The sequence below is a fragment of the Haliotis cracherodii genome, unplaced genomic scaffold, assembly GCF_022045235.1.
Source record: "Haliotis cracherodii isolate W230 unplaced genomic scaffold, xgHalCrac1.p SCAF_5, whole genome shotgun sequence".
In the NCBI taxonomy this organism is placed as follows: Eukaryota; Metazoa; Mollusca; class Gastropoda; order Lepetellida; family Haliotidae; genus Haliotis; species Haliotis cracherodii.
In genome coordinates this window covers 48,570,779-48,597,196 of record NW_027266308.1, presented here as the reverse complement: position 1 = coordinate 48,597,196, position 26,418 = coordinate 48,570,779, and the positions used below count along the sequence as shown (strand labels likewise).

The 26,418-nt window shown below is 40.9% G+C and overlaps 1 protein-coding gene across 1 annotated transcript in view; it reads left to right on the top strand.

Moving 5' to 3' along the window:
* LOC139443151 (sushi, von Willebrand factor type A, EGF and pentraxin domain-containing protein 1-like) overlaps positions 1 to 26,106 on the top strand; it is a 32,980-nt gene extending 6,874 nt beyond the window's left edge. The window contains exons 12-26 of the mRNA XM_071224105.1: positions 14,354 to 14,654; positions 15,156 to 15,317; positions 16,032 to 16,193; positions 16,658 to 16,865; positions 17,035 to 17,207; positions 17,829 to 17,996; positions 18,243 to 18,473; positions 19,443 to 19,613; positions 20,035 to 20,238; positions 21,659 to 21,919; positions 22,479 to 22,661; positions 23,513 to 23,668; positions 24,339 to 24,356; positions 24,774 to 24,864; positions 25,971 to 26,106. Of these exons, the coding sequence (XP_071080206.1) occupies positions 14,354 to 14,654; positions 15,156 to 15,317; positions 16,032 to 16,193; positions 16,658 to 16,865; positions 17,035 to 17,207; positions 17,829 to 17,996; positions 18,243 to 18,473; positions 19,443 to 19,613; positions 20,035 to 20,238; positions 21,659 to 21,919; positions 22,479 to 22,661; positions 23,513 to 23,668; positions 24,339 to 24,356; positions 24,774 to 24,864; positions 25,971 to 26,106 (2,625 nt within the window). The remainder of the gene's footprint in view (positions 1 to 14,353; positions 14,655 to 15,155; positions 15,318 to 16,031; positions 16,194 to 16,657; positions 16,866 to 17,034; positions 17,208 to 17,828; positions 17,997 to 18,242; positions 18,474 to 19,442; positions 19,614 to 20,034; positions 20,239 to 21,658; positions 21,920 to 22,478; positions 22,662 to 23,512; positions 23,669 to 24,338; positions 24,357 to 24,773; positions 24,865 to 25,970) is intronic.
* The last annotated feature ends 312 nt before the right edge of the window (positions 26,107 to 26,418 follow it).

The following is a 26,418-nucleotide window of genomic DNA, read 5'->3' as shown; positions in this document are numbered from 1 at the left end:
ACATGAATGTTAACTGAAAATATTAGTTAGACAAATTTGTGGATTCTTGGATTTACATAAAACGAAACAGTTTTTGTAAGTATCTACTTCTTAGATTAACATATTTATGGCATATTAACAGGATATGCATCTTCAATAAGAGCTAAATTACTCTAATTACAAAATCTTAAATGTCTATGTATAATTTTATTCTTCCCAATTCAATCATTAGTTTGTTGGAACTGGATCGAAATTGTGCTTAGGAAATTCTGTATTTTCTAAGATTGACATAAAGAAGATAGGTTTCTGTGTTTATATGGGATTTAAAAGGGTTATAGTAATTACATTTACTAAAAATGTCAACAATAGAAAACCATTTTTAAGGTACATATCTTAAAGGGGTTGTCTTATGGAGAATACTACTTTATCTGGATTTTCTGGTGCACATTATCGATTCCTTACATAACTGTGCCCACATTCTTTTAACAAACGTTTTACATTATAAACCCAGTGTTTAACTCCTTGGCTTTCATATAACAACATCAAATTACAACATTTTGTTGCAAACTATTACAAGGCATAATTTAAAATTTTAAAACAATCTTTAATTATTCTAGTATACTGAAACACATATACACATGTATAGGTACACGCCCACATTTGCCACAGACCGTTACATTTGAAGTACATTGTTTAACACCATGAACTAGTTTACATCAATATAAGTGTACCCATTCAATAGCCCTGGATTCATGGAAGCTCCATATCTCTGAGTTATAAAACAGTAAAGGAAATATTTTATCATCAAATATCTTAAAGAATGTGTTATAAGAAATACCACTTTAGTTGTTTTTTTATTTTGTAAAAGTTCCTGATAATACTTTCTTAACCTGAGTTGCTGCAGTACTAGCATGCATTTTCCAGCATTACTTGCTTGGAAATGAAACGCTAAGGTAAGGAAAAGAATTTATGGATGTCAACATCTTTATTATGAGGAAACACAATGTTTCGGATTATATGCTTACTCCTTGATCAGGTGAATGAATGGCTGACTGACTGATATAAAAGATTTAACGTGCGCTTTCCGACTACAGCGTATTTCGCACACGGGCCTGGCCGGACCATTTAGTGTATTCCGAGAAGGGTGAAAGTGGTGTGTGCAACCCAAGAGGGGGCTTTTAGGGGTTGCTTATATTGATTTTTTGAAATTTTTAAATTTGGAATAAATGCCGAGGTGGGTGGAGGAGGGAACTAAGGGAGCCGGGTGAGGTGCGTGTTTGTATGTTTATTGGATTTTGGATTGGTAGATTAATTAATTTTTAGATGCGCTTAATTAGGTCTGTTTTGATTAGGAATACGCCTAGGGCCTTGAAGTTTTCTAGTTTATTTTGAGGGTTTAGTATTTCATCTAGAGTAGGAACCTTATTTAGATTGAGGGCGGTTTGTAGTGTGGTTCTGTGTGTTTGATAGTGGGTGCAGTGAATGAGTGCGTGTTCTGTGGTTTCGGGTTGTTTGCAGTGGGGGCAGTTGCCTGTGGTGTGTCTTTTAAGTTGTTTTAGGTGGTTATTTAGGTTGGTGTGTCCTGTTTGGAGTTTTGTAATTAATCTGTCAATTTTTTTAGAGGGGTGTAGGATTTTAGGTTTGGCTAGTGGTTTTCTGAGCACTTTTTTTATTTGGCTATTTGAGTTTTGATATTGATTATGCCATTTTTTGGTTATTTTTTGTTTGTTTACACTTTTAATTTCTGATTTTGAGATGGGTAGGTTTAGGCTTATTTCTGGTATTTTGAGAGATAATTTAGCTGCTTTATCGGCGCTTTCATTGCCGTAAATTCCTACGTGGGCGGGGATCCACAAGAAGGTTATTTGTTTGCCTGCTTTTGTTAGGTCGTTGGAGCTTTTAAGTATTTGGTTTATTAATTTAGGTCGTTTTTTGGTATTTTTGTTTTGGAGGGCTTGTAGTCCACTAAGGGAGTCAGTGAGAATTAGGATTTTTTTGTTGTTTTTAGATTGTTGGTTATGCAGGGCTGAGGCCATGCCCATAAGTTCGGCCGTGAATATTGATTGGTTGTTAGGGAGTCGGTAAGATTGTGTGGATATAACTGGTTGTGTGGTATGGACTCCGAAGCCTGTGTGGTTGGAGATCGGGTCTGAAGATCCGTCAGTGTATATGTGACACCAATTTGGCCAATTTTCGTGTATGTATGCAAGTGTGGTGGTTTTAGCTATGTTTGGGTCGGTTTGTTTATTTATTTGGTTAGCTAGCGTTGTGTCTATTTGGGGTATTTTGAGTTTAGGGGTGAAGATATTTGATTTTTTGCAGTTTTGTTTAAGATTTTGAGTTTGGTGTTCATTGAGGTAGTTAGTTATTCTTTGGGATATTGGGGTGAGTAAGGGGTGTTTGCGAGCTAGAGCTTGGTTTCTTGGGCTAATGTTTTGGTTAATTAGGTTTTGGATGAGAGGGTTTGTTTGGGACGCGGCCCAGAAATTAAGGCTTAGATGTTCCCTGCGTAGATTTAGTGGCATTTCTCCTGTAAGGGCCTGAAGTGAGGTGTAAGAGGTGCCATGTTGGGTGCGTGTAATTAGTTTGAGAGCCTGATATTGTATTGAGTCAAGTTTTTTAGAAAGAGAGTTGTTTAGGGTATTGTATATGGCACAGCCGTAGTCTAGTTTTGATCTAATTAGTGTTGTATATAGTGAGAGGAGAGTATCTTTGGAGGCTCCCCAGTTAGAGCCGGTGAGACATCTTAATGTGTTAAGGTCTTTGCTGCATCTAGTTTTTAGGTTTTGGACGTGAGCCTCCCAGGTGAGGTGTTGATCGAAAATAAGTCCTAAGAATTTTGTTTGTTTTTGGAATTTGATTGTTTGGTTGTTTAGCTGGAGGATTGGGTAGGCAGGTTTCATGTTTTTATGTTTGAATACTATTCCTGTTGTTTTATCTGAGTTAAGGGAGAAGCCCCATTTGTCTGCCCATTGTTGTATTTTATTTAGAGATTTTTGGATTAAGTTTTCTGCCATTTTAATGCTTTTAGTGCGGATCCATAGGGCTCCGTCATCCGCGAATTTTGAAGTGTTTAGTTTAGGGGATAAGCCCTCGAATAGATCATTTATCATTATATTGAAGAGGGTTGGGCTGAGGATGCTGCCCTGGGGAGTGCCATTTTCTAGGGGACACTGGTCCGATAGTGTATGGTCTATACCCACGGTAATTTTGCGATTGTTTAGGAAATCTTGGATGAAGTTTATTATTTGACCTTTTAGTCCTATTTTTTTTAGTTTTTGTATTAGCCCTTGGTGCCATACCATATCGAAAGCTTTAGAGAAGTCGAGGAATATGCCTATGGTGTATTGCTTGTTTAACTGTCCTGTTTTTATATCCTGTTCTAGTCGGGCAAGGTTATCGAGAGTTGATCGGCCAGGAGTGAAGCCGCTTTGGTCAGGGTTTATGATGTTGTTTTGGTCTAGGTAGTGCTGTAGCCTATTTTTAGTCATAAGTTCCATTATTTTGCAGAGATTTGAGGTTAAGGAGATGGGCCTATAGGAGTTTGCCTGATCTGCTGGTTTATTTGGTTTAGGTATTGGGATTACTAGAGCTTCCTTCCATGAGGATGGGACCTGTCCGTTTAGGTAGACTAGGTTGTATAGTTTAAGTAAAGTTTGGAGTAGTTTGGTAGGTAAGTGTTTGATTATTTGGTAAGAGGTGAGGTCTAGGCCAGGGGCTGTTCCTTTTTTTCTATTGTTTAGTACGTGATTTAGTTCTTCTATGGTGTAAGGTTGATTTATTTCTAGGTTGTCTTGTCTGTTTTCTTTGGAGAATTTGGTTTCTTTATTTAGTTTATCTTGGAATTTCTTACTGAAGTTACTGTTGCTGCTAACTTTAGAGAAGTGTTTGGCTAGGTTGTTGGCCTTTTGGGTGGGGTTAGTTGAGTTGTTTATATTGGGGCTTTTTTGTGCCGTTTGATGCCTCGGATGGCGTGAATTTTGCGCCACACCTTCCTAGCGTCGGTGTGGTGATTTAGCTCCTCACAGAATTTTTTCCAGTTTTTGGTTTTAGCAGTTTTAACTAGGTTTTGCACTTGGTGGTTAAGTTCATGAGCTGTTTTGAGATGAGAGGGGTCTCGTTTAGCTCTGTTGAAAGCTGATTTGCGTTTTAGTCTAGTTAGCTCTATTTCCTCATTCCACCAAGGGACAGTGGGTTTTCCTGGGTTGGATGATTTGAAGGGGATTGCGGATTTGGCTGCGTTGATTATGAAGTTAGTTAGGTTTTGACAGAATGTTTCGGGGTCTGTTGTTTCTAAATCGTTTAGATTAGCTTCGTTGCATAATTCTTGGAATTGGTCCCAGTTGGCGTTTTTGTACTGAAATTTAGGTTCCTGTTTAGGGGTTTGATTTGGTATTTTTATATTTCCTAGGGTTATATTTATGGGAAAGTGGTCGCTGCCTAGAGGTACTGGGTGGACGTCCCACATCAGACTTTGTGCTAAGTCTGGCGTACATATTGTTAAGTCGATAGCCGACATGGTGTGGTGGGTTTTGTCGTACCTAGTTGGTTGGTTATTGTTTAATAGTATTAGGTCATTTTTTTCGATCCACTCTGATATTAGTTGTCCATGGTTGTCTAGTTTATCTGCAATGCCCCAGGTAGGATGATGGGCATTGAAGTCTCCTAGGAAGATGGTTGATTTATTTCCTAATTGGTAAAGGACATCTAGGTCTGTATCTTTAATTGGTTTTAGTGTTGAGTGATAGATGTTAATGATTTTTATTTTTTGGTTATTGATGGTGACTTGGATTCCATTAGCTTCTAGATTAGGAGTGTTTACTTTAACTTCCTCGTAGTTAATATCCTCTCTAACGTAGATGATTAGACCTCCTCCTGTTCTGCCTGGCATGGTTTTGGACCTGTCGGTTCTCACTGCGTTATAATTTGGTAGGTTGAATTTAGTTTTATGTGAGAATTTGGTTTCTTGAATACAAGCTACATGGGGACCTTTATCTATTTTGAATTTAGCTTTGAGTTCAGAACCATGGCCGGCGAGGCCATTGGCATTCCATTGAAAAATGTTTAGGCCTTCCATTGGGAAAATGGGTGGATTTATGTTTGGTTTAGGCTTGGTTTAGGTATTTACTTTAGTAGGTTATTAAGGTTGCTGCTGAAACGTTCGAAAGAGGTGGTGACGAGTTTTAGTTTATGTGCTACACCAAAGAAGGCTTTGGAGCTGGCTTCTGGATTAGACTGCTTTAACACGTAAGCTAGTAGGAGGACTAAGTTGTTCAGATTTTTGCTTGCTACGTTTTGGGTGAGTTTTTTTCTATAGCTTTTGGTTTTTGGGGCTGACAAGGTAAGCTCGTTTATTTCCTCTGAGGATGTGTACTGGTCCTCTTCGGTTAAGTTGTCTTTAGTTTGGTCAATCTGTTCGGTGGTGGGTTGCATGCTGGGTTTGGGTGCGAGAGTCTGAGTGGTTTCTGTAGTTTCCCTGTTGACTGGGTGTTCGGGGGTTGCCTGTAGGTTTGGGAGTGTTGTTGCCCTTGTGGCTGTGATGGCTTGTGTTGGTGCTGGTTGTGTGGTGGTCGTTGTGCGTTGGGTTTTGCTTGCGGGTGTAGATGTGGTAATTGTAGGGTGAGAGGCGGGGAGGGTGAGAGTGTGAGTTTGTGGGATGTGTGGGGTGTTTATTTCATTTGCGGTGTATGCGTCTCGCTGATTTGGGTCCCATACGGAGACTGGGTATACTGTTTTGCGTGCGTGAGTGTTGTTGTTTGAGGGTGGTGTTGGTAGTAGTGGTTTGTATGCTTGCGGTGTGGGTTTTTTGGTTTGGATTTTGGCCGTGTTTATGTCTATATGTCTGTTGGCCTGTTGGGTGAGTGATAGTCTGTGGGGGCATTGGTTCGAGAGTGATGAGTGTTTTATGGATTTGCAGTGGATGCACCAGGGTGTGCATATGCCTGGGCAGTCCGTTTGAGCACAGTTTTTGCATTTAGTTTTTTTGAAAGTACATTGGTTAGCGGTGTGATTATATTGTAGGCAATTAGAACATTGCTTTACTTGCTTGATGTATGGTTTGACCTCTAAGTTATGGTTAGCGCCGAAAGTGATATGTTTGGGGGCTTCAGGGTGTTTAGCTGTTTTTTTTTAAGTTTATTATTACAATAGGTGTGGGGGTGGTTTTCCCGTTTCTGTTTGATTTAATCCTGCGGAGGCTAGTTATTTGTGGTTGGGTTTGGATAGTGTTAGCTTCTTTGGCGTATATGTCGAGGTCCTCGTCGGTTTCCCTTGGGTGCACTCGAATAACTCCCCTAGTGTATATTTGCCAGTTAGGTTTAGAGCTATTTACGGTGAATTGGAATATTTGTTTAATTTTAGTTGCTGCTATGTAGGATTCTTGATTTGGGAAGATTATCTGATATCCTTTGAAACTACGTTTGATGTTTAGGTAATTGATTTTTTGTTGCCTTAGCCACATGCCTATTTTATTTATGGTCAGTGTTGGAGCTAGTTGTACTGAGGGGGTGGCCGAAAAAAAGTAGAGGGCCCATGTGGTGATGAGGGCTGCGGGTGAGAGGGTGTGTGAGGTAGGTGATGCCGATGCGTCTAGTTTGCGTTTTTTTGAGTTGCATGCTTGGGGAGGTGGGGTGCTGGGTTGAGTTTCCATGTAGGAGGCTTGAGGGTCTTCATCGCCGTAGCCTGCGGGAATGAGTGAGGGTGTTGCCCTGTCGGAGGTGTTGTGCGCCTCCGCAGGTGTAGGGGATGTAATGCCAGATATTTCGCATATCTCGATTTGTCTTTGGTCTGTCATGCTGGGATTGGGTGTATAGGATGTGTGTGTGAGTTTTGGTGTTTGAGGTGAGGGGTTGTGGATGGAGTGTTTTGGAAGGGGTGAGTAGTGTTTGCGGTGTTTTGGTTGTTTTGGGTTTGTGAGTTGTTTAAAGCTTTAAGAGATTAATTGGAGGGCTTGTGTTTTAATTTGAAGTGTTTGAGTTTGTTTAGGTGGGCTTTGTGAGTGTAGTTTTAGGTTTGGGCTTGGGTGTGAGCGTTGATTAGGAGGTGTAGGTTGTTGTGAATGGATGGGTGAGTGGTTATATAATTACCTTTGAAGTTCTCCCTGGGCTTGCTATCAGCGGTGCTGTGCGTGGGCTTGAGGAGGCTCTGGAGGCTTGGAGAGGTGTTGCTGGCTTGGAGTACAAACTGCAACTGAATGAATGGCATGAGTCTGACTGACTGATATAAAAGATTTAACGTGCGCTTTCCGACTACAGCGTATTTCGCACACGGGCCTGGCCGGACCATTTAGTGTATTCCGAGAAGGGTGAAAGTGGTGTGTGCAACCCAAGAGGGGGCTTTTAGGGGTTGCTTATATTGATTTTTTGAAATTTTTAAATTTGGAATAAATGCCGAGGTGGGTGGAGGAGGGAACTAAGGGAGCCGGATGAGGTGCGTGTTTGTATGTTTATTGGATTTTGGATTGGTAGATTAATTAATTTTTAGATGCGCTTAATTAGGTCTGTTTTGATTAGGAATACGCCTAGGGCCTTGAAGTTTTCTAGTTTATTTTGAGGGTTTAGTATTTCATCTAGAGTAGGAACCTTATTTAGATTGAGGGCGGTTTGTAGTGTGGTTCTGTGTGTTTGATAGTGGGTGCAGTGAATGAGTGCGTGTTCTGTGGTTTCGGGTTGTTTGCAGTGGGGGCAGTTGCCTGTGGTGTGTCTTTTAAGTTGTTTTAGGTGGTTATTTAGGTTGGTGTGTCCTGTTTGGAGTTTTGTAATTAATCTGTCAATTTTTTTAGAGGGGTGTAGGATTTTAGGTTTGGCTAGTGGTTTTCTGAGCACTTTTTTTATTTGGCTATTTGAGTTTTGATATTGATTATGCCATTTTTTGGTTATTTTTTGTTTGTTTACACTTTTAATTTCTGATTTTGAGATGGGTAGGTTTAGGCTTATTTCTGGTATTTTGAGAGATAATTTAGCTGCTTTATCGGCGCTTTCATTGCCGTAAATTCCTACGTGGGCGGGGATCCACAAGAAGGTTATTTGTTTGCCTGCTTTTGTTAGGTCGTTGGAGCTTTTAAGTATTTGGTTTATTAATTTAGGTCGTTTTTTGGTATTTTTGTTTTGGAGGGCTTGTAGTCCACTAAGGGAGTCAGTGAGAATTAGGATTTTTTTGTTGTTTTTAGATTGTTGGTTATGCAGGGCTGAGGCCATGCCCATAAGTTCGGCCGTGAATATTGATTGGTTGTTAGGGAGTCGGTAAGATTGTGTGGATATAACTGGTTGTGTGGTATGGACTCCGAAGCCTGTGTGGTTGGAGATCGGGTCTGAAGATCCGTCAGTGTATATGTGACACCAATTTGGCCAATTTTCGTGTATGTATGCAAGTGTGGTGGTTTTAGCTATGTTTGGGTCGGTTTGTTTATTTATTTGGTTAGCTAGCGTTGTGTCTATTTGGGGTATTTTGAGTTTAGGGGTGAAGATATTTGATTTTTTGCAGTTTTGTTTAAGATTTTGAGTTTGGTGTTCATTGAGGTAGTTAGTTATTCTTTGGGATATTGGGGTGAGTAAGGGGTGTTTGCGAGCTAGAGCTTGGTTTCTTGGGCTAATGTTTTGGTTAATTAGGTTTTGGATGAGAGGGTTTGTTTGGGACGCGGCCCAGAAATTAAGGCTTAGATGTTCCCTGCGTAGATTTAGTGGCATTTCTCCTGTAAGGGCCTGAAGTGAGGTGTAAGAGGTGCCATGTTGGGTGCGTGTAATTAGTTTGAGAGCCTGATATTGTATTGAGTCAAGTTTTTTAGAAAGAGAGTTGTTTAGGGTATTGTATATGGCACAGCCGTAGTCTAGTTTTGATCTAATTAGTGTTGTATATAGTGAGAGGAGAGTATCTTTGGAGGCTCCCCAGTTAGAGCCGGTGAGACATCTTAATGTGTTAAGGTCTTTGCTGCATCTAGTTTTTAGGTTTTGGACGTGAGCCTCCCAGGTGAGGTGTTGATCGAAAATAAGTCCTAAGAATTTTGTTTGTTTTTGGAATTTGATTGTTTGGTTGTTTAGCTGGAGGATTGGGTAGGCAGGTTTCATGTTTTTATGTTTGAATACTATTCCTGTTGTTTTATCTGAGTTAAGGGAGAAGCCCCATTTGTCTGCCCATTGTTGTATTTTATTTAGAGATTTTTGGATTAAGTTTTCTGCCATTTTAATGCTTTTAGTGCGGATCCATAGGGCTCCGTCATCCGCGAATTTTGAAGTGTTTAGTTTAGGGGATAAGCCCTCGAATAGATCATTTATCATTATATTGAAGAGGGTTGGGCTGAGGATGCTGCCCTGGGGAGTGCCATTTTCTAGGGGACACTGGTCCGATAGTGTATGGTCTATACCCACGGTAATTTTGCGATTGTTTAGGAAATCTTGGATGAAGTTTATTATTTGACCTTTTAGTCCTATTTTTTTTAGTTTTTGTATTAGCCCTTGGTGCCATACCATATCGAAAGCTTTAGAGAAGTCGAGGAATATGCCTATGGTGTATTGCTTGTTTAACTGTCCTGTTTTTATATCCTGTTCTAGTCGGGCAAGGTTATCGAGAGTTGATCGGCCAGGAGTGAAGCCGCTTTGGTCAGGGTTTATGATGTTGTTTTGGTCTAGGTAGTGCTGTAGCCTATTTTTAGTCATAAGTTCCATTATTTTGCAGAGATTTGAGGTTAAGGAGATGGGCCTATAGGAGTTTGCCTGATCTGCTGGTTTATTTGGTTTAGGTATTGGGATTACTAGAGCTTCCTTCCATGAGGATGGGACCTGTCCGTTTAGGTAGACTAGGTTGTATAGTTTAAGTAAAGTTTGGAGTAGTTTGGTAGGTAAGTGTTTGATTATTTGGTAAGAGGTGAGGTCTAGGCCAGGGGCTGTTCCTTTTTTTCTATTGTTTAGTACGTGATTTAGTTCTTCTATGGTGTAAGGTTGATTTATTTCTAGGTTGTCTTGTCTGTTTTCTTTGGAGAATTTGGTTTCTTTATTTAGTTTATCTTGGAATTTCTTACTGAAGTTACTGTTGCTGCTAACTTTAGAGAAGTGTTTGGCTAGGTTGTTGGCCTTTTGGGTGGGGTTAGTTGAGTTGTTTATATTGGGGCTTTTTTTGTGCCGTTTGATGCCTCGGATGGCGTGGATTTTGCGCCACACCTTCCTAGCGTCGGTGTGGTGATTTAGCTCCTCACAGAATTTTTTCCAGTTTTTGGTTTTAGCAGTTTTAACTAGGTTTTGCACTTGGTGGTTAAGTTCATGAGCTGTTTTGAGATGAGAGGGGTCTCGTTTAGCTCTGTTGAAAGCTGATTTGCGTTTTAGTCTAGTTAGCTCTATTTCCTCATTCCACCAAGGGACAGTGGGTTTTCCTGGGTTGGATGATTTGAAGGGGATTGCGGATTTGGCTGCGTTGATTATGAAGTTAGTTAGGTTTTGACAGAATGTTTCGGGGTCTGTTGTTTCTAAATCGTTTAGATTAGCTTCGTTGCATAATTCTTGGAATTGGTCCCAGTTGGCGTTTTTGTACTGAAATTTAGGTTCCTGTTTAGGGGTTTGATTTGGTATTTTTATATTTCCTAGGGTTATATTTATGGGAAAGTGGTCGCTGCCTAGAGGTACTGGGTGGACGTCCCACATCAGACTTTGTGCTAAGTCTGGCGTACATATTGTTAAGTCGATAGCCGACATGGTGTGGTGGGTTTTGTCGTACCTAGTTGGTTGGTTATTGTTTAATAGTATTAGGTCATTTTTTTCGATCCACTCTGATATTAGTTGTCCATGGTTGTCTAGTTTATCTGCAATGCCCCAGGTAGGATGATGGGCATTGAAGTCTCCTAGGAAGATGGTTGATTTATTTCCTAATTGGTAAAGGACATCTAGGTCTGTATCTTTAATTGGTTTTAGTGTTGAGTGATAGATGTTAATGATTTTTATTTTTTGGTTATTGATGGTGACTTGGATTCCATTAGCTTCTAGATTAGGAGTGTTTACTTTAACTTCCTCGTAGTTAATATCCTCTCTAACGTAGATGATTAGACCTCCTCCTGTTCTGCCTGGCATGGTTTTGGACCTGTCGGTTCTCACTGCGTTATAATTTGGTAGGTTGAATTTAGTTTTATGTGAGAATTTGGTTTCTTGAATACAAGCTGCATGGGGACCTTTATCTATTTTGAATTTAGCTTTGAGTTCAGAACCATGGCCGGCGAGGCCATTGGCATTCCATTGAAAAATGTTTAGGCCTTCCATTGGGAAAATGGGTGGATTTATGTTTGGTTTAGGCTTGGTTTAGGTATTTACTTTAGTAGGTTATTAAGGTTGCTGCTGAAACGTTCGAAAGAGGTGGTGACGAGTTTTAGTTTATGTGCTACACCAAAGAAGGCTTTGGAGCTGGCTTCTGGATTAGACTGCTTTAACACGTAAGCTAGTAGGAGGACTAAGTTGTTCAGATTTTTGCTTGCTACGTTTTGGGTGAGTTTTTTTCTATAGCTTTTGGTTTTTGGGGCTGACAAGGTAAGCTCGTTTATTTCCTCTGAGGATGTGTACTGGTCCTCTTCGGTTAAGTTGTCTTTAGTTTGGTCAATCTGTTCGGTGGTGGGTTGCATGCTGGGTTTGGGTGCGAGAGTCTGAGTGGTTTCTGTAGTTTCCCTGTTGACTGGGTGTTCGGGGGTTGCCTGTAGGTTTGGGAGTGTTGTTGCCCTTGTGGCTGTGATGGCTTGTGTTGGTGCTGGTTGTGTGGTGGTCGTTGTGCGTTGGGTTTTGCTTGCGGGTGTAGATGTGGTAATTGTAGGGTGAGAGGCGGGGAGGGTGAGAGTGTGAGTTTGTGGGATGTGTGGGGTGTTTATTTCATTTGCGGTGTATGCGTCTCGCTGATTTGGGTCCCATACGGAGACTGGGTATACTGTTTTGCGTGCGTGAGTGTTGTTGTTTGGGGGTGGTGTTGGTAGTAGTGGTTTGTATGCTTGCGGTGTGTGTTTTTTGGTTTGGATTTTGGCCGTGTTTATGTCTATATGTCTGTTGGCCTGTTGGGTGAGTGATAGTCTGTGGGGGCATTGGTTCGAGAGTGATGAGTGTTTTATGGATTTGCAGTGGATGCACCAGGGTGTGCATATGCCTGGGCAGTCCGTTTGAGCACAGTTTTTGCATTTAGTTTTTTTGAAAGTACATTGGTTAGCGGTGTGATTATATTGTAGGCAATTAGAACATTGCTTTACTTGCTTGATGTATGGTTTGACCTCTAAGTTATGGTTAGCGCCGAAAGTGATATGTTTGGGGGCTTCAGGGTGTTTAGCTGTTTTTTTGAAGTTTATTATTACAATAGGTGTGGGGGTGGTTTTCCCGTTTCTGTTTGATTTAATCCTGCGGAGGCTAGTTATTTGTGGTTGGGTTTGGATAGTGTTAGCTTCTTTGGCGTATATGTCGAGGTCCTCGTCGGTTTCCCTTGGGTGCACTCGAATAACTCCCCTAGTGTATATTTGCCAGTTAGGTTTAGAGCTATTTACGGTGAATTGGAATATTTGTTTAATTTTAGTTGCTGCTATGTAGGATTCTTGATTTGGGAAGATTATCTGATATCCTTTGAAACTACGTTTGATGTTTAGGTAATTGATTTTTTGTTGCCTTAGCCACATGCCTATTTTATTTATGGTCAGTGTTGGAGCTAGTTGTACTGAGGGGGTGGCCGAAAAAAAGTAGAGGGCCCATGTGGTGATGAGGGCTGCGGGTGAGAGGGTGTGTGAGGTAGGTGATGCCGATGCGTCTAGTTTGCGTTTTTTTGAGTTGCATGCTTGGGGAGGTGGGGTGCTGGGTTGAGTTTCCATGTAGGAGGCTTGAGGGTCTTCATCGCCGTAGCCTGCGGGAATGAGTGAGGGTGTTGCCCTGTCGGAGGTGTTGTGCGCCTCCGCAGGTGTAGGGGATGTAATGCCAGATATTTCGCATATCTCGATTTGTCTTTGGTCTGTCATGCTGGGATTGGGTGTATAGGATGTGTGTGTGAGTTTTGGTGTTTGAGGTGAGGGGTTGTGGATGGAGTGTTTTGGAAGGGGTGAGTAGTGTTTGCGGTGTTTTGGTTGTTTTGGGTTTGTGAGTTGTTTAAAGCTTTAAGAGATTAATTGGAGGGCTTGTGTTTTAATTTGAAGTGTTTGAGTTTGTTTAGGTGGGCTTTGTGAGTGTAGTTTTAGGTTTGGGCTTGGGTGTGAGCGTTGATTAGGAGGTGTAGGTTGTTGTGAATGGATGGGTGAGTGGTTATATAATTACCTTTGAAGTTCTCCCTGGGCTTGCTATCAGCGGTGCTGTGCGTGGGCTTGAGGAGGCTCTGGAGGCTTGGAGAGGTGTTGCTGGCTTGGAGTACAAACTGCAACTGGCATGAGGCAGAGAGGCTTTATTTAAGGGCTGGCTTTCAGTTGTCCATAACCATCAGCGCTAATTACTGTAAAGCGTTGGCTTCCATCGTCTTTTGCTAATCACCTATCAGAGGCAATTATCTGTTCGCCTCCTATGTGAGTTTCCATCGTTTGTTATCGTGTTACTTTTGTTGTCCTAACACGTGCATATATATGCTCTCTGTCTCATAGCATTCATTCACCCGATGAAAGAGTAAGCATATACTCCGAAGCGTTGTTTCCTCTTGATAAAGAAACTGACATAAATAAATTCTCTTCCTTATGTGTTTAACTTCTAAATGCCATTCAAAGATTTGAAACGCTAAGGCATTTATCTGATGTGACAGTTACCAATTGTTTTCCAACGAAAGACCATGATTCATTAGCCGAAAGTCTATTTCCCCTCGTGAACACAACTACCCTTGTTTCTATCCATATTAATATTACGTTTCCATTTCTCACTGTATAATTGTAACTGACTGATTAAATGTTATACAACTGGCTTGCCCAATTGCAGAATACTCGTTTCAAGCCGATGTCATATGGCTTTAAACAGTATTCACTCACGCATTCGATTGTGGATAATTCACACCAGTTAATGGTTGCATAAACATCATTCCCATAACCTAGTACTGTGCCTGACCAGTCCATCCACAAACCAATATTCAGTGAAACCTGTTTAGTCCGGATGCCGTTAATCCGGAAAGTCCATCTTCGGGCGATATCGCTAGGCACGTATACATAAATACTGAGGAACATCACACTCCACGCATGTGACTTTAATCCGCAAATTTGTTAAACCGGAATACTGATGGGGAACGTTGCCGTCCGAAATAACAAGGTTTCACTGTATGAAATTCTGATGCCCATGTCATGTACCTTTTCCCCAAAGTTGCACCATTATGCATTATTTTCAATATAATATTAGACATTTTTTCCCACTCTCTTGAATAGGATTTTTTCCAATAAGACTTTTATACATCCAAACCTTTCGCCATCATACAGGTTACGTGTGGAGCTATTACCGTAAAGCGTAGCGTCAACGAGACTCATCTAAAGGAATATCACATTCATACCAACATTGTATCACCACTGGATCCGTCACGTTTGAATGAAGCACAGTTTGAAGATGCCAACTCAAACATGCAGATCCTGCTACAGGCGATAAGAACTGACGTAAACAGTAACTCCTCGGCATTCATTCCCGCCTCAATCAAACCTGTTAACACAGTAGGAGTGACCAGTGACCATTTGAGTCTTGATTGTCCTTTGGGTACATTCCCCTCATACAGATCATATGGATGTGGTAAGTATGCTATGCCACAAAGTTGCTTTATGGCAAGCGAACACTTTGTAAAAGTAACAACAACAATTACAACAATAATATTAATATTCCAATTTACAATGCGCAAGACGCCATTCACCATTATGATTGTCCCGGGCTTTGTTTTTTATATATGTTGACTCAAATTTGATGCTGAGGCATATACCAAAAACAAGGTATAAAAACTTAAATGGTTCGGCTTTACCTTTCACAGTAACCGGCAAATATCCCGCTTCTAACCCAAAAAAAGCAGCCTCCTCCAGAGGCCATGTCCGTTCCTGAATATGATTAAAAGAGCAACATTTGTGTTGACTTTTAAACGCCAATGTTCCTTGAATCCTTCATAAAATGCTGTCTCAAGTGAAGTTAAACTTTTGCTATAACCCTGCCAATTTTGAACTATTTCTATTGAAGATTTGTTATGGCATGTTTCATAACCGCTTCTCGTTCTCAGTGTATATATGAATATCTTACTGTCTGCAGTTGGCTGTGTCCGAGGCAGTTACTTCAACGCCGATACAGCCGAATGTACACAATGTCCAGTGGGTCAGTATGCAGACAGTGCTGGACAGACAAGATGCAGTCCTTGTCCCACCCACACGACCACAGTGGCAACAGGAGCAACGTCTACAACGCACTGTGAAGGTAATAGTAGGGTGGAGTGTCTTTGGCCACGCAGGATAGAGAAATTCTGACTCTCGGACAGAGTAGCAAACTATCAGTTAACTTTTACGTGTCATTTCCCGCACTTGATTTGCTTTTGAACAACATTTGCGGTCATAACTCATTGATCATATTGAACTTGAAATTGAACAGTTTACTATATTTACATCTATTTTAGATTTTACGCTCAATGATATGTTTCGGTGGATAATCAGGACTTGTTATTCTCTGGAGTTGACGTTATGTTCTTGTTGTTTGTTGCTTAACGCCGTCCCCAGTAATATTCCAGCTGTATGACGGCGGTCTGTAGATAATCGAGTCTGGACCAGACAATCCAGTGACTGATGTCATGAGCATCTATCTATGCAATTGGGATACAATGACATACATCAACAAAGTTAGCGAGCCTGACCACCAGATCCCATTAGTCGCCTCTTACGACAAGCATAGTCGCCTTTTACGACAAGCATAGGTTGCTGAAGACCTATCCTACCCCGGATCTTCTCGGATATGACGTTATGTATTTACTTTACTTGCTGCATTTACTTTACTTGCGAAGCTTTCTCGGGCATATAATTTGTGGGTATTCCGAAGCAAAATTAAAATACTATTCATGAAAAAAGTCAATTAATAAAATGTCATCTGTACAATGACATTGATTCAGCAGGTGTTCACAATTCGCTTCCATGTTGCCAGCTATGTGTAAGCCGGGCACGTTCTCTGCGAGCGGAGTGGAGCCCTGCAGTCTGTGTGACATCGGCCAGTATCAGGAGAGATGGGGAAGCAGGTCATGTCTGGAATGTCCCGGTGGAAGGACTACCTTGAACCAAGAAGCAGAGTCAGTTGACAAATGCCAGGGTAAAATATTATCATATGTCATTTGGTCTTTATGGTAAAATAGCTTGGTACACATACATTTTACCGGACACCTATCGGCCACTACTTTGCATTGTGGTTTAACATTATTAAACCTCGAAATTTAAACAAACAAATAGTGGTAATTAGAAGTTTCATAAAGGAATGCGGTGACCCCATCATTGACATCCATGCGAGACACATTTCATCAGAAACTTGGTATTTTTCATAAACTACAAATTACATGCTCTTCCTGTACATCTCTTACAAACATGCCGGAAGGTGTCCGGCAAAATGCATTCGTACCAGTAGCTTCATCCTCAACTTATTTCTATGTTGAAATGCGTTTATTATTATTTTAGGATGGCTTTTACGTAATTCCAGATACTTGTGCACTCTGTATAGGTACGCATCTGTTCTAATTGATCTATTCTGAAAAGGTTAAAGATACCTATATTCTGTTGTAGAATTTGATGTTGAGTTTATAGAGAGCGAAAACTCTACTGCGGAAGTTGAGATATCTGTTAGAGAGAAGATGGATGTAGACAATTTCACTTTAACCCTATGGCTGAAGGCAGCCAAAGGTGAAGGTCGTGTCCTTATGGTCACATCGGAGGGGAAAGACTGGATGTCAATTCGGTTGGAAGACTATCAGCTTAAGACTTCTTCACAAAGGTACATCATCAGTTGCTTTTTCAGTGCCCTAAAGCCACTTGTAAATTTACTATTTTCTGATTTTCTGTTATTAACGTCGAAATCAAAAGTTATTTGTTGTTCGAAATTGTACGTTGCAAATTCTAGCAAAAGAGTAAACTATTCATAGTTTTATACTTGTATATTGAAGTGGCATCATCGAGTCACCGGTCCTCCTAAATGATACAAGGTGGCACCAGCACACCGTCGTGGTCACACTTGGCGAAGTTGAAGCCCACACAGACGGTGTTCGTGGAAGGACGTCAGGGTATATACACACAGAGCTCATGACCATCAACGAGTCACTGTTTTTCACCGCTGGTGGTATGGACAACTATCATTTATTATATGGCGTTACTACGCCAAATCTGTAACAGTTACATCATTACGTAGATTATTTGCCGAGTGTATTCTATCGTAAATATCATATACTTGATTGAAACTTATGTAGTGTGTGCCTTTGACGAACATAATACTTATACTTTTACTCCTTTAATACTTTACATGATATAACGTAATGTGAAAGAAATATCTCATTGTTGTTATATAATGTATGGAATCTAAGAAGTGTTATTGTCGCGTTATTGCCCTTCGAAAATAATTACTATGAACAAACTTCATAATAATTTGTTTTGTGATGTCTGTATTATTAATATATCAACCTTTACATAAACGACAACACTTTAAGTACTTGTCCAGCTGTTTTCAATTTTGCCACTATTTGCTCTTTTCTGTATGGACAACAACACGACAATGTCACTAAAGTGAGATTTTTTGTCATATAAACGTACAGGTATATAAATAATCGTGTGTAACTGTACATATCGAATACCCCCAAACCAAACATGGCACAACATGACATATGTGTATTAAGAAACGTTAATAGGTCGAGTTAAGTAGAATTGGGTGCACAAGTTTAACACAAAAATCATTCCTGTGTAACAGGGGAAGGGTTCGTCGGGAGCATCTCACAGATGAACCTTTGGTCCGGAAGCAATGTCGACAACCCTCATAAGTGTTTCAGCCGTGACAGTGGAGACATTCTTTCATGGCGAATATTTGGTCAAGCTGATTTAGTGGACAGCTTCCTGCAGATACCTAGCGAGTGTGATGGTACGACTTATGCACAATAGAAGTCATTAAACTAAAATCTATTAAACGGAAATTAGGCTTACTACAGATGAAGTTGCTAGATGAAATATGGTAAAGGAATATGATTCCTACTATATGCAGTGGTGAAGCTTATGATGTTATGTCATTTTGATAGAAGATGGTGTGAATATATAGGGTTCAAAATACGGGAGCGACCATTACGGTGTGTTTAGTATTTCTTGAACAACGTCATGGTTTTCTCTTCAGACAGTGACGAATGCACCTCTGGTCCATGTGTCCATGGCGATTGCACGGATCAGCTAGGCGGCTACAGGTGCACGTGTAGTGAGGGCTACACCGGGGTGAACTGCGACGCCAACATGGACGACTGTGGCGGTAACGTGTGTGCAAACGACGCTACGTGCGTGGATGGCGTCGCGAGCTACACCTGTCTGTGTACGCCGGAATACACGGGCCAATACTGTGACGATGTTTTAGGTCAGTATTTTGAATTTCATGAGAAATGATCCCTTACGCTATGTGCTCACTTTCCGATTAGAGTGAATAAATAAAAATATCTCAACAGCCTTTTGATAGAACTACAGAGTGAGTGAATCTATATTAATTTAGGCCGCATCGACAAGTTTACAATTACCCAAGATTTACAAGTATGTCGATGCGTACATTGGTTGTGGGTTATTGACCATTTCCCAAAGATGGGTAAATATTGAAAGTGTCGCTTATAGCCATCCAATATAAAGATTATTTTTCTACTGACGAGTCACCTGTACATTTTCCTGCACCTCGACATGAAGATTCAGGGTAGAAAGGTCTTCAGCAACCCATGCTTGCCGTAAAAGGCGACAATGCTTGTCGTAAGAGGCGACTGACAGGATCGGGTGGTCAGGCTGGCTGGCATGGTTGATGCATGTCATCGTATTCCAATTGTGTGGATCGTTGCCCATGATATCAATCACTGGATTGTCTGGCCCAGACTCGATTATTTACAGACCGCCGTCGTATAGCGGGAATATTGCCGAGTGCATGTTTTGTATTGGATTGCCACGACGGGTGACCCAGACAACGTTCATATGGTGATGTATTTTTCTGTAGTCCAAGATGGGAGACCAAAACACAGACTTAGGGACATTTGTTTTGCAATACATGGCAGGTGACCTAGTTGCCTGTATAGGGACATGTTTTGTTCTGCAGTGCTCAGCGGGTGACCTAGACACCTCTATAGGGACATGTTTTGTTCTGCAGTACACGGCGGGTGACCTAGACACCTGTATAGAGACATGTTTTGTTCTGCAGTACACCTCGGGTGACGTGCACACCTCTACAGGGACATGTTTTGTTCTGCAGTACATGGCGGGTGACCTAGACATCTGTATAGAGACATGTTTTGTTCTGCAGTACACGGCGAGTGACCTAGACACCTCTATAGGGACATGTTTTGTTCTGCAGTACACGGCGGGTGGGGAAGCTGGGGAAACTGGAGCAGATGCAGCGAGGAATGTGATGGAGGGAAACAAAATCGTTCTCGACGCTGTGACAACCCGGTACCACAACATGGAGGCAGCGAATGTGAGGGGGACAGTTTTAACACAAGGGACTGTAACACACAGACGTGTCCAGGTATAGTGCGGGCGACTGGTGACATATGGGGTTCAACGTCCCTCAGTCAAAGGTGACAGTAACGCTTCTGTGATAAAAATACTACATTTGTTGATCGAGTGCTTACAATGGGTACTAGATGTTTGAGTTCACGGATTAATAACTGACCCGACTTTATCAAATATTAGTATTGGTTCATTTGTAACTCGCATTTTCTATTTTGGAGATGATGCCCAAAGCCCACAATGTGTTCTGTGGTCAGACGATGTTTTTGCACCGGGTACAAACATTAAACTATGAAAGATTTGGATGGTAATATTTTTTGTTTGTACTGAATACTCTTTTGAAGCTTTATTCAGAAATACTTGTAGTATAAGCATCGGTTTAGTATTATAATTTTACGCTTCTATGATCAATTCTGGCGACTTTTTTATTGTTGCAGCATGTTCGGAAGTTACCCCACCCATGAATGGCACTTTCGACTGCGACATGAACGGGAAGATGATGTTCTGCAACGTGAGCTGCGAAGAAGGCTACGACTTCGACATCCCCCCTCTGGACGTGTACGAGTGTGGTGATGAGACGGGATACGTGTGGAACTTCATCACTGAAGACAACCCCTACCACAGACTGCCAAAGTGCATGGGTAAGATTCAAATATAATAAACATGTATTTAATAACATACACAGGATTATCACCACTACCATATTCATTTTATCATCCTAATTATATTATTGATTAATATAATTTTAACTCTGCAGTGGTTCCATCAGCGGATAACTGATGTTTATTCTTCTTGATTGACATGTTTATATGTGAAACGAAATGCTTTAGTATACATTCTATCAGTGTATTACATGACTAAAAGGGGCACGGGTGGCCCAGTCGTCTAAGGCGCCGCGATTCACTGTGCAGAGTTGCGTCCCTTGGGAACGCCAGAAACCTATATTTGCGGTTTCGAATCCCAGTTCGCCCCGATTATGTTTCTAGTTTTTTTCAGCACCATACCCGTGCTCGTGGGTTTCACCAAAGTGGTAAACGTCTGAGACCTGCATCACTTCGGGCTTTCCTCCCACATTAAGCTGACACGCCGTGATATAACTGGAATACTGTTAAATGTGGCGTTAAACCCAACTCACTCACTCACTCACACACATGACTAAAAGGCGTGACATCTGCTGTAGCACACTGTTAGGACCAACTGTTATTACAGTGTCATGATTCCTCATCCAGCACATGGCTTGTCATTTAATCGTCATAAACGAATCAGCAAATGTAAGTGACCTGTTAAGACGGAATGAATATGAATGTTAGTCGTACAATTTTGAGGTACGTGTTTTGTGAGCTGATGGTCTTAAATTACCCATCATAATTGGATATTTTGTTTATCAAACGCAACAACTACTAAATGCGAATGTGTAAAATACTACTGTCTCTGCTGAACTATCGCGGATTAAGGCAGGATCAATCGACCCGAAAGTCTCTTTCTTAAGAAGTTTAAATCATCTCATGTAGGCGTTATGTGCACTCCACAGTGACGTAAACTGAACCGTATACAAATCGACCTGTGGGGACCCCTGGTAAAATATAGGTCCCTAGCAACATATACTGGTCCAACCTTGATTATTTACAAGCTGTCGTAAAGGTGACATAAATCTCGTTAAAATCAGGTTGTTTACTCTGATATGACTGACACCTCTTCATGCGGATGAATGGTCCATCACTGGATTGTGCACATTTTCTGAGTGGCGATTGCCACCGGAAGCACAGGACATGAAAACCGGTTTCGAGAACACCTGGTGTCATCACTGATTTTCAGTGATCCACTAATATAATTTTCAACCCTATTTTGCCTTTTACGTCCAATTTTATTTGTTTCGTTGGATAAACGACACTGGTAATTCTGGCTTTGTTGTATACTTTAATGAATTTGGCTGGAATATTGTTGAGAGCGACGTCAAACAAAAACAGTCAAGGCATTGTATGTTTGTAACGGCTGAGATTTCCACACAATCATGATATACCTTTTCCCCATGGAAAAATGATTCCTTTATCTACATTGTAGAAATCCATCCAGCAGAAGCCTTGACAGTTAATTATAAAGCCGAGTATATGGATCTTATATGTGACCACACCAATATGGATGATGCAAAGAGAAAGGTTGAAGGGGCGGTTCGTGCTGAAACAACCTCAGTCCCTTGTATTATAGACAAACGGTGTCAGGTGAAAAACATTACCATCGACAGTTGTGACGCGTCACGGCGGGAAAAACGTTCGGCAGCTCCAACTGGGTTCACGGTGACGTTTGGAAACAGTCCTGTTTCTGGTATGTACAGGTATGGTTTCGGCCCGTTAAGATCCGGGTTAGAACAGGTCACAGGTAAAAGGCGACTATGCTTGTCGTAAGAGGCGACCAATGGGATCAGGTGGTCAGGCTCGCTGACTTGGTTGATGCATGTCATCGATCCCAATTGCATGAATCGATGCTCATGTTGTCAATCACTGGATTTTGGTCAAGATTCGATTACTTACAGACCGGCGTTATATAGCTGAAATATTGCTGAGTGCGGCGTTAAACAACAAACAAGCAAAAAGTTATTGTTCATATATTCAGTGTGTATTATTGAGAATGTTAAACTGGAGTACACAACATAGGTTAATGTCACCTTCTCTTCTTTTCAAACATCAATGAAAACAACCATAACTCTGAATATTCATGGGACACGATTTGCGTTAAACACAATTCACTCTACCACTCACACACCCATAACATTCTTATAACGTGTTTCTGTTTAGTATGAAGAGACAATGTAACTATTTACAAAAACTGCTGATGACAGCTCAGCTGGATGATAAAATACAAATATTGTCCGTTTTTTTCATAGTTGGCCTCATAGTCAGCTTGAAAGATGTGGAAAGTGCAGTGATACACATGAACACATCAGGTCAAAGCGGAGTCTTCACTGTCAACATCGGAGGCAGGAACTTCTACTTGAACCAACATTCTACCACCATCACAGGGGACGTCACGTGTCCCGATACTCTGACAAGGGTGGATGCCTATTGTGGTGGGTCTATTACGACTTGTCCATCAGTCATCGAAACTGTAAACATGTTCGTTGATGAACATTAATAGAATACTTCAAAAATACCGTATCAGCGCCTGCGCTGCCCCCTCGTGTCAATACCCAGGTTATATTCTGTAGTAGACTGGGTTCAAATCCCGGTTGAGTCTGATTATGTTTCTAGGTTTGACAGCACCAACCCGTACTCATGGATTTCGCCAAAATGGTAACCTTCTAAGACCTCCATAACTTCAGGGTTTCCTCCCACATCAAGCTGACACGCCGTGATATAACTGGAATAATGTTCACAGTGGCGTTAAACCCAGCTCACTTGTCACTATGCTCTAGGCTACGGTAGTTCCTTACTCAGAATGTTATTTGTTTAAATAGTGGCTGTGTCGATAAATGTATCAAACAAAAGGATGTATACCTAATACAGAAAAAGTGATGGTAAAGCTGCACAAATCGTTCTCAAAAGTGAGAAGGGGTGTATGCTTTTTATATATTTTTTTTATATTTGTATTGTAAACAAAAGAATACCAACTAAACCAATTGGGAACACACTGAAGTCGGTTCTTTAATACAATACCAGTGTCACTTGTATGGATGACAGAGTCTACTTTACCATAGGAAGCGGTAATTTTGAAAAATACGTGCAGAGGCCAGAAAAAACATGGCTATATTTTAGCCCAAAGAATTGCATATTGCATATGGACAATCAAAAATTAACAGTTTATCTCGACTGAAACAAATCTCGTTATAACCACCACCTCCACCCAAACCTAAACGTTGATGTATATTTGTACATGTATGTGTATCTTGTCACGTGTTTGACGTGACGTATGTGTTGACAGTGCCGTGTGGACCCGGCACATACCTGCTGAACGGCCTCTGTGAGACATGTGACAAGGGAAGATACCAGGATGCAACTGGGCAGACATATTGTAAGGCCTGTACTTCCGGGAAGACAACTCTTGGGCGAGGGGCTGTTGACGTGAACGAGTGCAACGGTACATGTTCTTTTCTATAATATAAAAAATGCTTAATTATATCATCCATGACGTGACAAACATATTTTGGTGAAGATTGGCGTTAAATTTTTTTTGGTCGAAAATATCAGGATATGAGGCCAATATTTTTTTTCAAGATTGATAAACAAGCTTTGTCAAATGTTTACTACAACTGTAGTTTTCATTTACTGATTAAAACTCATATACTTCAACAACAAAAATTGTTCCAGTGCCTACTTATCTGACGCACTAAAACCAACGGTTAAATTAAATTAAATCTAATTAAATTATCTAATTACATTTTGTTGCTTCGGTGTGATCTATCAAAATTCACATAATAACATTTTTGCAATCATTTTCTCATAATGAGTTTGAGGAAAATGGGGCGGTCGGGTAGCCCAGTGGTTAAAGCGTTTGCTAGTCAGGCCGAAGACCCGGGTTCGATTCCCGACAAGGGTACAATGTGTGAAGCCCATTTCTGGTGTACCCCGCCGTGGTATTGCTGGAATATTGCTAAAAGCGGCGTAAAACCATACTCACTCACTGTGTACGGAAATAATAATATTTGCTAAACTAACGTATCATAAACGTAATGATGTGTATTTCCTTACATTATTGTTATATATCCTATCAATTGTAATGATCGTGACTAATTCATTGTATTTTTCAGTTGATGTAAAAGGCTCAGGTATGTATCAATAACTACTGTGACACCTATTTGTAGACTTATGATCATACAGTGAAACACATATTCGTTGATTATGTTCTTCGTCATATGAAAAATGAGAAGGTTAAAAAGAAAGTTTAAGTATGACTGTAGGGATTAAAATATATTGTTCACGGGTTTACCATCAGATATATAGATTGATAGCGAGAGAACATTTTTAGTGTTTATGTGTGTTGTTTTCCTATCTAACGAAGTTGAGAAACGTGTGTTGAATGAAAACATTTATTTTTAAGATATGATTGATTCAATGACAACAATTATGTACATAAATTATGTAAAAGTATTTATAATGAGTATGTTATTTCGCCATAATATGAATAGGTTAAAAAAGTTTAAGGGTGACTATAGGTCAAATAATAATTTCTAATTCAATATTAGATTGGAACCTTCCTGTAGCTGCCATTGCCGGTTCCGTGTCTGCATGCTGTGTTCTCACTGCCATCGTCATTGTCGTACTATGTAAGAAATGGTGAGACAATATGCTGTATTAATATGATTTCTGTTACAAGGCTGGATTCAGAATAACGGTGTCATATCGACGTTCACCGACTCAGTATAGTGAAGCCCGAAATGAGTATGACGGTGTGTTAAGTGATCCATTAGCCGAAAGGTTGCACATGGCTTCGTGTCAAAAACACAGGTAACATATCAGATGAATGGGTAGCAGCTTCATTCCTGAGAGTTACAAGCGCTTCGGTCCTGACCCGCATTTCAACATAGGCTGTACAACCTCTGGTGTCTCCTCGGGAAGAGGTTTTTCCCACCAAGTAGTAAATGGGTACCCGGTAGATTAGCTGTAAGTGAGTGAGTGAGTGAGTTTGGTTTTACGCCGCTTTTAGCAATATTCCAGCAATATCACGGCGGGGGACACCAGAAATGGGCTTCACACATTGTACCCATGTTGGGAATCGAACCCGGGTCTTCGGCGTGACGAGCGAACGCTTTTAACCACTAGGCTACCCGACCGCCCCAGATTAGCTGTAAATGTGAATGCAGAACCATATAGAACGACACAGGCCGCTTGGGTTGTACATACTCTCCTGGGAGTAGAGAATGCACGATACATGTACACTGATCAGTTAATCGAGGTAATAACTCTAGCGGTACCATCGTGCCTTCAAGCTTTCAAAACGTTTTAGGTAGACATGTGGATGAAATTTACAAATTTGACGCATCAGTGACAAGAATGACGTCCGATGCAAGTACCCATTTTGTCTTGTACCATACGTTCCCGTGTTTTTTCAGGTGAACAATGGGCTTTCTTTTGCATGTGTTTGTGACGGTGGGACAGGATACGCTCACCCTTTTGCGAACGCATATGCTATCATCACAATTAATTTGACAGTGATTCATAAACCTATGCTCATGATATAGTTCAAATCGTACAGTCGACACTGCAATTGGCAGAGTTTTCTTATGAAAATGGAAAGGGTTTTGTCCCTTTTATGTTAGATGGTTGTAGTAGTAGTAGTAGTAGTAGTAGAAGTAGTAGTAGTAGTAGTAGTAGTGGTGTATGCAAGGTATGAAGACTTATATCAACCCGATTAAGTGGCGCCCACATCCTTTGTATTCCAGGCGGACGCATTACCGAAAGGTGCAGGTGATGCAGATGGAGATGGAGACAATACAACGACAGCAACCGTATATTCTGCCCAGAAACACACACTTCCGACCCAAAACCGCACTGTCCCTTCACGATGGAGAGATGTAAAGAGGGGCCTATGTTTGATTGATTGTCTGTTTGTTTGTTGTTTGACGCCGCACCAATCAATATCCAAGCTATATAACGGCGGTCTGTAAATAATCGAGACTGGGCCAGACAATCCAGTGATTGACATTATTGGTACCTGATCCCGTTGGTCGCCTCTAACGACAAGCACGGTTGCAGTTCAACAGAGTGAGTGACGCCGCTTTTAGCAATATTCCAGTAATATCACTGCGGGGACACCACAAATGGGCTTCACACATTGTACCAATTTTGGGAAACGAACCTGGTTATTTGGCGTGACGAGCGAACGCTTTA